Below are 13,458 nucleotides of genomic sequence, written 5' to 3'. Positions count from 1 at the left end.
GTAGTCGGCTGGCTACGAGAATTTTTACCCAACGCCGCTGACGTTTGTGCGCCTCTGTCTGAGCTACTTAGCACGAAGACGCGATGGAAATGGTCACCAACAGAAGAGACAGCTTTCCGCCGCCTACAAGCATTGACCGCCAACATCCAACCACTCTGTCGACCAGATTTCTCCAAGACCTTCATCCTACAGACAGACGCCAGCAAGGTCGGTATAGGGGCTGTCCTATACCAAGAAATCAACAATGACCGTAAGGTGATCGCATACGCCAGTGCCAAGCTGAACCACACGGAACAACAGTATCACAGTAACGAACAAGAGTGCCTTGCGGTTGTCTGGGCAATAAAGCAATATCGCCCTTACCTGGAAGGCAGGCCATTCATACTCCGTACCAACAATAAGGTGATTACCTGGTTACAAACTGCAAAGGACAGCCGCGCCAAACTCACTCGATGGGCCCTGCTCCTACAAGAATTTGACTTCACCCTAGAACACTGCCCAGGTAAAGAGAATCAGTTCGCCGACGCACAACCAAGGAGCTGTCTACTGGATCACCCGTGACAACGAGACCATCAAGGTGTATGAGACTCAACTACACCCGGCTCCAACCACCGACCAGCAACATCTCTTGGAATAACAACCCACCTGTTGGGGGAGACCCTTCTGGTCTTATTTCTGTAATTATTGACCACAACCCACCTGTTGGGGGAGACCCTTCTGGTCTCACTTCTGTAAAATTATCGCCCAATGGCACTTTTGTATATTTTGTAAACATTGTATCTTGTTTTTTGCCACCAATAAATTCTCGCCGTGGCTACCTCAAACGGGGGGGGGGGGAATTGATACCTCCCTCGCGTTCGCTACCTTTCAGCCTGCCGCTCTGCTCTGCTCCCCACGCCACACATCAACCAAATGAGTGGTTGACCCACCCGCCACCAGGGTGCGCCTCAGTCGCCGCCACCCGTTCCTGCGTTTCTATTGGCCGAGCACCGCCGGCCAATAGCAGCGCAGGTGAACTCGGGGACTGTGAATAAAAGGGGGCTACTCAGCTACCCTCGATAGCACTTGCTCACTAGCAGCCTTCCACTGAAGAGCCAGAAGAGACCACCAGCCGAGACCACTACCAGAGACCACTACCAGCCGAGACCACTACCGAGACCAGGAGCAGAGCAGCGAGCAGGCCAATGAGGGAACCACAGCGAGACTAACCGCAACCTGAGGTGTCTTCCTTGTCTACTACCCAGCCGATGCCTAGGAGGAACCGAGCCGGCCGCCGAATCCAGAAGAGGAGGGCCCTACGTCGGCTTCGCCAGGTGGAGGAGAGGCTGAGGCTGTACACCGCCACGCCAGCTGTGCCCCAAGACTTAGCGCCCCAGCCTAACAGCTGGCGCGCAGTTCTGGATGCGCGGGTTGGGTGCCGAACCGACATTGGAGTGTGTGCAGCGGAAGCCTACGACCCTGCCTGCCCGGGGTTTGACCGAAGGCCCCTTCTAAACGAGGAAGTGGTCGAGGAGGTCCTCCCGGCGGAGACTCGGCACAACCTCTGGCTAGTAGATCACCCGGTCAGCCCTCTCCGTAGCCCGGGTAAACCAGAGTGGAGACTGCGAACCATTGACTTGAGCCCCTGCCGGCCTGCTCTCGCACCAGACGGACCTGCCCGGGACCCTCGCGCGGCGTGGTATCGCGCCAGTCGACAACTACTAAACATCTAGCCTGCCTTGGTCCCTTTTAGGGCCACCAGCAACAATCTTGGTCCCTTTTCAGGGCCACCAGCAACAAACTTAGCCCTTTTCAGGGCCACCAAAAGCCATTTTTTCCGACAGTGGTAACAAACCCCTCGCTCGACCCGACTGACTAGCCCAATTGATGAACGAGCCACACCTTCCGCCATATCAATTTTCTGACATATTCCATTCATTCAACCACATTGAATATTATTAGTTGGATATCAAAAGCCTATTGCAGTAATAAAGTAAAACAACAGGGTGTCATCTTAAAGCTCTGTTCTAAATTAATCTGAATGCAGTCTTAATTATTCAAATAATGACAATAATTCTTGTTTTGATAATGAAATTGTAAATTAATTTATAGCATGCTTATATTTACCTACATTAAGAGTTAGCTGTAGAAGAATAAACCTATCAGAGAACCCTCACTTCCATTGTTCCCATTACCGTACCCATTAATTCCATGAATATTTGAAATCTCTGTATTTCTTGAGCTAGTTAAGTACTATTTTTGTTATCTGTACTATTTCTTTTTGCATAAGTATTACTTCTTCCATTTGTATTATTTTTTATCGTTTTTTTCATTTTGTCACCTGTTCATATGGGACATATAATTTATTCAAATATTGATCAGGATTTTAGAGTTTTTAAATTAAAAGTTCAATGAACAGTATTTTGTCATCGACAGAAAGATTGTTTATTTTATTTGTTGTCAATATTAACGTTAGCTTCTCTCTGTTTTAATAACAAACGTGCGCTTGTGCGATAGATAGAAATATATACTTGAAATGGCTTTCATGTTTGGCATTGACTGAGTTTACCTATATTAATAACCAAAATTTGGCTTTTGGGGCAGAGCTCGTTTTGATAGGACTGACAGTAAAAGTCTGGCTGTTCTGGTGAAAAGGATAGAAATATTGCTCTCGTTTTATAATACAGTTTTCCTGTCGCAGTTCGGGTAGTTTAAAGAGAATTGTATTATTGAATGAGACAGGATCTGAACCCATTTCACTAGTTCAGTTAATTTTGTTTTTTAATACTAACTGTAAAGTCGCGTTTCAACCAGTGAATGCCAAAGGGGGAAGCCATTTTCGAAAGGTAGGTGTTTACTGGATAAAATCTTTTTCCTTATTTTTCATAAATATATATAAAAATCATATCATTAGCAGCAAGCGGTAGCTTCCCTATTTATTTCATTTTGATATTGTGTTTGTTTATATATTTATATTTTACCTTTTTGCATAGTAAAAATTAATATTATCATATTTAACCGAAAGATACCAATTAAGGTAGCCTACTAGTTATTCTGTTCTCCTTTTTGTTATCATTTTTCATTCCCCTTTTACATATTTAGTGGAAGTGTCACATCTTGCTTACATGATTGGTGGAGGCGTCCCACCACCGTTACATATTTGGTGAAGGCATCCTGCTTACATAATTGACGGAGGTTCTTACAATTTCTATTTGTAAAATTTTTATTGTAAAGGAGACATATTTGGGGTAACCCATAGTCTCCATTGTTAATAAATAAATAAATTAACCCTTCTTCTCAGTAAAACCTTCTCTGATTGGTTGTCGAGAAATTTAATCATGATTGAAATCTAACAGACTAAACATTTATTTATGTATTATTTTTTTGTTGATACAATTACAAATCATATTATCAAGAGAGCCCGAGTTCGAATCTCGACCGGGGCCAAAAGTTTTTGACCAGAGCACAATCACATGAATACGGTCATCCCGTCTTTCGGAGGAGACGATAAGTCGTCGGTCCCGACTACCTGAAAAGTAGTCGACATCTCTCATCATCATCCCTCTCACACATTACCCACGCACAAGCCTGAGAGATTATGTGAGCATCACCCTCAATATTATTATTATCATCTCTATATATGAAAATGAATCTCTGTTTATGTGTTAGTTTATTTGTTTGTTTGTTAGTTAGTTTGTTCCCTATAGACTCGAAAACTACTTGACAGAACGGCATGAAACTTTGGGAATATGTTGTGTAAATATTGGGGATGGTTTCTGACCTTGAATTTCAATAGGGGGGCTAATAATAATTTTATATTAATCCATTTTACAGACCTATGTTTTCGAAATTGTCGGCCGAGCGGCCAACGTAGAACGGGAAGATCATCATGATTCAAGATCATGTTGTGATAATATGATTTAGCATTATGAACTTAACGGTACCAGCTGTAATAAACACGTCACTCTGTGATAAAATTGTTTAAAAAACGGTAGTTTAAGCACATAGGAAGTCCGTATTGAGATAAATTTCATGATTCACCAAATAAAGTCAAGTGTGACATGAGATACATTGACTTATTGGCGGTACGAAGTTCGCCGGGTAATCTAGTTATTATTATATTAATATGATTGGGAAAGAACTATAGGCTTGGCCCAAAACTATTCTATTCCCAAATTTTGATAATGAGCTAATAGGGTATGAAAAGTTTTGTATACAGGGCCTTTCCAATTTACCTTTCAGATAATCTGTTCGTGTAATTTTTCTCTGTTTTTACCTTTTCCGATTTCAAGGCCTGTTCGAGTCGATTGGCAGTTCGATTCAGCATGGTCATCTGCAACTTATGAACGAGCACCTCCTCAGTTCTCCCTCTCATTTCATCTGTTAGCCGATTTATCTCATCCTGTAGACGGCCTTTGAACTGGGTCTCTTTCATTATTTCATTTCCACGATTCTGAAATAAAAAAACATTTTTCAAATTAATATTTATCAATTCAATCAATAATTAAATCTTTATTCAATAATTATTATCTACTAGCAGGTAACCCGTGCTCCGCAAGGGTCTATTTTACAACTTTCCAAACTGAAAACTTTATTAAGCAAGGAATTATATTTTTCATTAATTTCTTAATGAATTTCCAGAATCAGATGAAATATTTTGTTTATTAATGATTGGTACATTGTTAAAAGACGATCTGGTAACAGAGCAAAGCGATAGAGAGATAGCGCTATCAGCTTTGTTGAATGATAGACAAGGATAGCAATACCATTGCTAATCAAACGCTGCCATAATAACGTGGACCTCACTATAGCAGGTAACCCGTGCTACGCAAGGGTCTAATTTAAAACATGACAAACTGAAAACTTGACCTGTTAAATCTTGAAGAATTTGAAATAGGCCTATAACTATCCTCGGTAAATTAAGAATCCATATGCAAAATTTCAAGTTAATCAGTCCAGTAGTTCAGCTGTTCAGACGTGATGATGCGCCGAACATAATTTCCTATCCCGTTAGTGTATAAGCTAGTTCTTTCCTTTATTACACTGAGTGAGTCATATGTATGGGAACCCTTCAATAAGTTGGAGACTGTTTTAGATATCATACTGTAACTTTCAGGATGAGTTATTGGTCGAATACTCTACCTTTTGACGTACAACTGAATTTCAACCCCTCATAAGGGGGTGATTTTTTAGGGGTTGTAACTTGAATATTTTAAAAGTAAATACCCATTGTGTGGTTCATAATTTTAAAACAAGAAAGATGGCATCGATAAAATTTTTCTATGATACTTGTATCCAAAATGGCGGCTGATTGAAGTTTTAGTTTTTGAAGAAATGAGGGGTTATAACTCGAATATTTTAAATGTAAACACCTATTGTGTGATACATCATTTCAAAAGCTTTTTCAATACGAGAAAGATGACATCTATAGAAATATTCTATGATACTTCTATCCAAAATGGCGGCAAATTAAACTTCATAAATTATTCCTTTAAAAACTAAAACTTCGATCAGCTGCCATTTTGGATACAAGTATCATAGAACATACTTTTATCGATACCATCTTTCTCTGTTTTTACCTTTTCCGATTTCAAGGCCTGTTCGAGTCGATTGGCAGTTCGATTCAGCATGGTCATCTGCAACTTATGAACGAGCACCTCCTCAGTTCTCCCTCTCATTTCATCTGTTAGCCGATTTATCTCATCCTGTAGACGGCCTTTGAACTGGGTCTCTTTCATTATTTCATTTCCACGATTCTGAAATAAAAAAACATTTTTCAAATTAATATTATCATATTTAACCGAAAGATACCAATTAATTAAAGTACTAGTTATTCTGTTCTTCTTTTTGTTATCATTTTTCATTCCCCTTTTACATATTAGTGGAAGTGTCACATCTTGCTTACATGATTGGTGGAGGCGTCCCACCACCGTTACATATTTGGTGAAGGCATCCTGCTTACATAATTCATGGAGGTGCTTACAATTTTTATTTGTAAAATTTTTATTGTAAAGGAGACATATTTGGGGTAACCCATAGTCTCCATTGTTAATAAATAAATAAATTAACCCTTCTTCTCAGTAAAACCTTCTCTGATTGGTTCTCGTGAAATTAATCACGGTTAAAATTTAACCGGCTGTTGTGCAACCGGGCCTTAACATTTATTTGCGTATTTATTTGTTGATGCAATCACGAATCATATTTATATGATTGGGAAAGAACAATAGGCTTGGCCCAAAACTATTCTATTCCCAAATTTTGATAATGAGCTAATAGGGTATGAAAAGTTTTGTATACAGGGCCTTTCCAATTTACCTTTCAGATAATCTTTTCGTGTAATTTTTCTCTGTTTTTACCTTTTCCGATTTCAAGGCCTGTTCGAGTCGATTGGCAGTTCGATTCAGCATGGTCATCTGTAACTTATGAACGAGCACCTCCTCAGTTCTCCCTCTCATTTCATCTGTTAGCCGATTTATCTCATCCTGTAGACGGCCTTTGAACTGGGTCTCTTTCATTATTTCATTTCCACGATTCTGAAATAAAAAAACATTTTTCAAATTAATATTTATCAATTCAATCAATAATTAAATCTTCATTCAATAATTATTATCTACTAGCAGGTAACCCGTGCTCCGCAAGGATCTATTTTTATAATTTCCAAACTGAAAACTTTATTAAGCAAGGAATTATATTTTTCATTAATTTCTTAATGAATTTCCAGAATCAGATGAAATATTTTGTTAATTAATGATTGGTACATTGTTAAAAGACGATCTGGTAACAGAGCAAAGCGAGAGAGAGATAGCGCTATCAGCTTTGTTGAATGATAGACAAGGATAGCAATACCATTGCTAATCAATCACTGCCTTAATAACGTGGACATCACTATAGCAGGTAACCCGTGCTCCGCAAGGGTCTATTTTACAACTTTCCAAACTGAAAACTTGACGTAATGAAATCTTGAAGAATTTGAAATAGGCCTATAACTATCCTCGGTAAATTAAGAATCTCTATATGCAAAATTTCAAGTTAATCAGTCCAGTAGTTCAGATGTGGTGATGCGTCAAACAGAATTTCCTATCCCGTTAGTGTATAAGCTAGTTCTTTCCTTTATTACACTGAGTGAGTCATATGTATGGGAACCCTTCAATAAGTTGGAGACTGTTGTAGATATTATACTGTATAACTTTCAGGATAAGTTATTGGTCAAATGCTCTACCTTTTGACTTACAACTGAATTTCAACCCCTCATAAGGGGGTGACTTTTTAGGGGTTGTAACTTGAATATTTTTAAAGTAAACACTCATTGTGTGGTTCATAATTTTAAAGTCCTTTTTAAAACAAGAAAGATGGCATCGATAAAATTTTTCTATGATACTTGTATCCAAAATGGCGGCTGATTGAAGTTTTAGTTTTTGAAGAAATGAGGGGTTATAACTCGAATATTTTAAATGTAAACACCTATTGTGTGATACATCATTTCAAAAGCTTTTTCAATACGAGAAAGATGACATCTATAGAAATATTCTATGATACTTCTATCCAAAATGGCAGCTGATTAAACTTTATCAATTATTTCTTCAAAAACTAAAACTTCAATCAGCTGCCATTTTGGATACAAGTACCATAGAACACTTTTATCGATGCCATCTTTCTTGTTCTAATAAGGCCTTTAAAATGATGTACCACACAATGGGTGTTTACATTTAAAATATTCGAGTTACAACCCCTAAGTCACCCCCCTATGAGGGGTTGAAATTCAGTTGTACGTCGAAAGGTAGAGCATTTCATCAATAACTTATCCTGAAAGTTACAGTATTATATCTACAATAGTCTCCAATCTATTGAAGGGTTCCCATACATATGACTGCTCACTCTGTATAGTATAGATTTTCTAGCCTTGGTCTCACAAGAAGTCAAACTATCTTAAGACAGACTGGGAAACTTTGAATGTTCATTTGAAATGGTTGAATTACAGTTGAACTTCAATTATCTGAGCTCCGACTATCCGAATCGCCGATTATCTAAATCACTTTCAGAAAAAAATTTGTCCAAAAAAAGTCTAAGTGCCCTATTATTCTTCCTCTCGCGAAGCCTAGTTTTCAAATTCTCAATGACGATGAAATTGTTGAAAGTGTGAGAGAAGACGTTGAAGTGGAAGAAGAACTTTCTGCTGATGTCGAAGTAGACGCTGGACCATCAGCTAGTGAAGCATTTGCCGGCTTCGAGACTGCTTTGACGTGGATGGAGCGTCAGCCCAAGTGTGACCACTTGCAACTGCTCACCGTCAAGCGAATGCATGACCTGGCTGCCCGAGAACGGATGAAGACCGCAAAACAGCTCACATTGACGGAGATGTTCAAAAAACAATGATTTCTACTTCTAAACTTGTACATACATTCATTTATTTAAGGTGAAAATATCATGTTTCTCTCATTTGATTCAACAAAAAATAGTGCATATCAGTGCAATATCAAAGCGTAGCTTTTTTCTCTACAATGGCAATTTTTTTTTAACTGCAGTTCTCTGTTCTGAGCGGCCGTAGTGTGGACCTACCTGCAAACAAAAGTTCTCATCTCAAAACAGAATTACAAAAATAATTATTATTAAACGAAAATCCCAATTAAATGCTGTAAATCACCCCGAAGACTTCTGCTACGGTACTGCAAATATTGACAACAGGGTAAACAGCTATGGAAATTCAATAATTATTCATTCATTAGCATTTGAACAAATGCAATTTCCAATTCATTTCTATCTGTAGAATCACAAGAGACAACCAAAATTAAAGGATAAAAGATTAACTTCTCTTTTTTTCTTTTTAACTGCAGTTCTCTGTTCTGAGCGGCCGTAGTGTGGACCTACCTGCAAACAAAAGTTCTCATCTCAAAACAGAATTACAAAAATAATTATTATTAAACGAAAATCCCAATTAAATGCTGTAAATCACCCCGAAGACTTCTGCTACGGTACTGCAAATATTGACAACAGGGTAAACAGCTATGGAAATTCAATAATTATTCATTCATTAGCATTTGAACAAATGCAATTTCCAATTCATTTCTATCTGTAGAATCACAAGAGACAACCAAAATTAAAGGATAAAAGATTAACTTCTCTTTTTTTCTTTTTAACTGCAGTTCTCTGTTCTGAGCGGCCGTAGTGTGGACCTACCTGCAAACAAAAGTTCTCATCTCAAAACAGAATTACAAAAATAATTATTATTAAACGAAAATCCCAATTAAATGCTGTAAATCACCCCGAAGACTTCTGCTACGGTACTGCAAATATTGACAACAGGGTAAACAGCTATGGAAATTCAATAATTATTCATTCATTAGCATTTGAACAAATGCAATTTCCAATTCATTTCTATCTGTAGAATCACAAGAGACAACCAAAATTAAAGGATAAAAGATTAACTTCTCTTTTTTTCTTTTTAACTGCAGTTCTCTGTTCTGAGCGGCCGTAGTGTGGACCTACCTGCAAACAAAAGTTCTCATCTCAAAACAGAATTACAAAAATAATTATTATTAAACGAAAATCCCAATTAAATGCTGTAAATCACCCCGAAGACTTCTGCTACGGTACTGCAAATATTGACAACAGGGTAAACAGCTATGGAAATTCAATAATTATTCATTCATTAGCATTTGAACAAATGCAATTTCCAATTCATTTCTATCTGTAGAATCACAAGAGACAACCAAAATTAAAGGATAAAAGATTAACTTCTCTTTTTTTCTTTTTAACTGCAGTTCTCTGTTCTGAGCGGCCGTAGTGTGGACCTACCTGCAAACAAAAGTTCTCATCTCAAAACAGAATTACAAAAATAATTATTATTAAACGAAAATCCCAATTAAATGCTGTAAATCACCCCGAAGACTTCTGCTACGGTACTGCAAATATTGACAACAGGGTAAACAGCTATGGAAATTTAATAATAATTATTCATTCATTAGCATTTGAACAAATGCAATTTCCAATTCATTTCTATCTGTAGAATCACAAGAGACAACCAAAATTAAAGGATAAAAGATTAACTTCTCTTTTTTTCTTTTTAACTGCAGTTCTCTGTTCTGAGCGGCCGTAGTGTGGACCTACCCAAACAAAAGTTTCATCTCCGAATCACCGATTATCCGAATCACCGATTATCCGAATCACCGATTATCCGAATCACCGATTATCCGAATCACCGATTATCCGAATCACCGATTATCCGAATCACCGATTATCCGAATCACCGATTATCCGAATCACCGATTATCCGAATCACCGATTATCCGAATCACCGATTATCCGAATCACCGATTATCCGAATCACCGATTATCCGAATCACCGATTATCCGAATCACCGATTATCCGAATCACCGATTATCCGAATCACCGATTATCCGAATCACCGATTATCCGAATCACCGATTATCCGAATCACCGATTATCCGAATCACCGATTATCCGAATCACCGATTATCCGAATCACCGATTATCCGAATCACCGATTATCCGAATCACCGATTATCCGAATCACCGATTATCCGAATCACCGATTATCCGAATCACCGATTATCCGAATCACCGATTATCCGAATCACCGATTATCCGAATCACCGATTATCCGAATCACCGATTATCCGAATCACCGATTATCCGAATCACCGATTATCCGAATCACCGATTATCCGAATCACCGATTATCCGAATCACCGATTATCCGAATCACCGATTATCCGAATCACCGATTATCCGAATCACCGATTATCCGAATCACCGATTATCCGAATCACCGATTATCCGAATCACCGATTATCCGAATCACCGATTATCCGAATCACCGATTATCCGAATCACCGATTATCCGAATCACCGATTATCCGAATCACCGATTATCCGAATCACCGATTATCCGAATCACCGATTATCCGAATCACCGATTATCCGAATCACCGATTATCCGAATCACCGATTATCCGAATCACCGATTATCCGAATCACCGATTATCCGAATCACCGATTATCCGAATCACCGATTATCCGAATCACCGATTATCCGAATCACCGATTATCTAAATCACTTTCAGAAAAAAATTTGTCCAAAAAAAGTCCAAGTGCCCTATTATTCTTCCCCTCGCGAAGCCTAGTTTTCAAATTCTCAATGACGATGAAATTGTTGAAAGTGTGAGAGAAGATGTTGAAGTGGAAGAAGAACTCTCTGCTGATGTCGAAGTAGACGCTGGACCATCAGCTAGTGAAGCATTTGCCGGCTTCGAGACTGCTTTGACGTGGATGGAGCGTCAGCCCAAGTGTGACCACTTGCAACTGCTCACCGTCAAGCGAATGCATGACCTGGCTGCCCGAGAACGGATGAAGACCGCAAAACAGCTCACATTGACGGAGATGTTTAAAAACCAATGATTTCTACTTCTAAACTTGTACATACATTCATTTATTTATGGTGAAAATATCATGTTTCTCTCATTTGATTCAACAAAAAATAGTGCATATCAGTGCAATATCAAAGCGTAGCTTTTTTCTCTACAATGGCAATTTTTTTTTGGCAACTCCGATCATCCGAATGGGTCCCGGTCCCCATTAATTCGGATAATTGGAGGTCTACTGTATTCAACTTTACCTCCAAGTCCTGTTGAAGTTCAGCGACTTTCATGTTGGCAGCACTGTATCTCTGCTCGAGGTCTTCATGCTCAGCAGTTAGCGCTCTCAGTTTCTCCTTCAGCTCAGCCGACTCACTCACTAGCTTCTCTCTCTCTTTTAACTGCAGTTCTCTGTTCTTAGCGGCCGTAGTGTAGACAGGTAGGTCTCATCAAACAAAAGTTCTCATCTCAAAACAGAATTACAGGACTCCTATAATATATTTACATTAATTCCAGTTTGAAAAATCATAGAATTGAATTGGGCTACCGTATATCAATACCAAATTGGATTCTAATTCAGCATTTTGAATGATCTAATCCATTAAATCACACAGTCATAGTAAGAGCTAATTATAAAAATATAGCAACTGAGCATTCATAATTGATCAAAAATAATTCATACAGTTTATTGTTATTTGAAGACTAGCTGGCCCGGCGAACTTCGTACCGCCAAATTAACCCATCTCATGACAAACTTTAGCTGGATGCACACCTTAGGAGGCACGATGCGGCATTTTGCATCCAGGTGCTTCTTGCTTATATTGGTTTGAATGGAAGAACTCACACACATTGAATCGGACATGGCGTGAACGGTGTGATTATGCAATCTCCATAAGATCAACACTTTGTATCACCAAGCCGCGCCTCCTCAGGTGTGCTTAGTCTTAGCTTAATCTGATGCACTATATTTTTATGAAAATCATCCAACAATCAGTATATTATATCTCAATATGGACTTCCTATGTGCTTAGTTAGTTGTACAGCAGTTTGTATTTTTAGATATAGTTGAATGCAGCTTGCTGGGAAATTGAATGGCATATCTCCTTGCTGTTGATTTTCCCGTGCATATTCTAAATTTACAGAATTTCGAGTTATACGACCCAAGTTTGGACGTCGTTCGCACCGCGGCATTACTATTAGAATTACAATTTTGTGAATCAGTAGAAAAAAAATAGAAAAACAGATCTACCGACGGCTGTTGGATGATTATAACAGCTGATTTTTATTTCTGTGTGTGGCCAGCTCACAAATCTTCTTCCATAAGGATTACATGTAAACTTTGAAGGACCGTAGGAAAGAGTCCTGGAGTCTGATCGTAAATTTGATAGGCCATAAACCTGCTCCTGAACATAACAAACACAACTAAACAAAAATCATCAAATTCGGTGCACAAATAAAAAAGTTATTGAACGTTAAAATTTGAGGCTCGATTTTTATTTATATAGATGAGGATCCATCTCTAATTTTTCCTGTGATGGAATAATTGATATATTGGTATTAAGAAATAGAAAAATAAAAATAGCTGAGTACCCTTTTTCAAAACTTTCACTCACAACATGTTTCAACATGTCATTTTCAAGTGAGTCAGAAAATATAAATTCTAATATTGATATAGGTACTTTGTAAGTAGACGAAATGACAGTTTACTTATTGTGAGTAAAATAATGTAAGTGAACTGGAATTTGTACTTACAAAGTTTATCATTTTCATTTGAATAATAATATGAAAGAATATCATTGCTTGAATGAGTTTATATTTCCTTTTGTTTTTCCATGAATAATAAATTATTATTCATTTAGCTCACATTTCACGTCTTCAATATACCTACTGTACTTACTATACCTGCTAAAAGAAATCAATAAATTTACAATAGCTTACAGCTATTGTTATAAATGAATAGGTATATCTGATACTAAGTTGAATCTATTTTATTCCTAAATGGAATTTAAACCTTACTCAATCCTAAGTAATAAATTTACAATAGGACTACAGTTATTGTTTTAAATGAATACACTTTTCGAATAAGTATTCAGATCGTTAGATATT

At 38.0% G+C, this 13,458-nt stretch overlaps 2 protein-coding genes across 2 annotated transcripts in view; both read right to left on the bottom strand.

Annotated features, from left to right (window-relative positions):
- Positions 1-572: 572 nt before the first annotated feature.
- LOC120355532 lies at positions 573-12,005 on the bottom strand. Its single transcript, XM_039444038.1, has 3 exons — positions 11,613-12,005; positions 6,295-6,512; positions 573-645 (listed from the first exon to the last, which is right to left on the bottom strand). Exons 1-3 carry the CDS (start codon positions 11,643-11,645, stop codon positions 573-575), a joined length of 324 nt encoding a protein of 107 aa, XP_039299972.1. The 5' UTR covers positions 11,646-12,005.
- Positions 11,750-13,458, bottom strand: part of LOC120355531 — a 47,617-nt gene continuing 45,908 nt past the window's right edge. The window contains exons 6-7 of the mRNA XM_039444037.1: positions 12,701-12,755; positions 11,750-11,797 (exon numbers count right to left, since the gene is read on the bottom strand). Coding sequence (XP_039299971.1) covers positions 11,750-11,797; positions 12,701-12,755 — 103 coding nt within the window. The remainder of the gene's footprint in view (positions 11,798-12,700; positions 12,756-13,458) is intronic.

Source organism: Nilaparvata lugens, unplaced genomic scaffold, assembly GCF_014356525.2.
Source record: "Nilaparvata lugens isolate BPH unplaced genomic scaffold, ASM1435652v1 scaffold2559, whole genome shotgun sequence".
NCBI classification, from domain to species: Eukaryota; Metazoa; Arthropoda; class Insecta; order Hemiptera; family Delphacidae; genus Nilaparvata; species Nilaparvata lugens.
The sequence above is the reverse complement of the archived record's forward strand: the minus strand, read 5'-3'. Positions and strand labels throughout refer to the sequence as shown.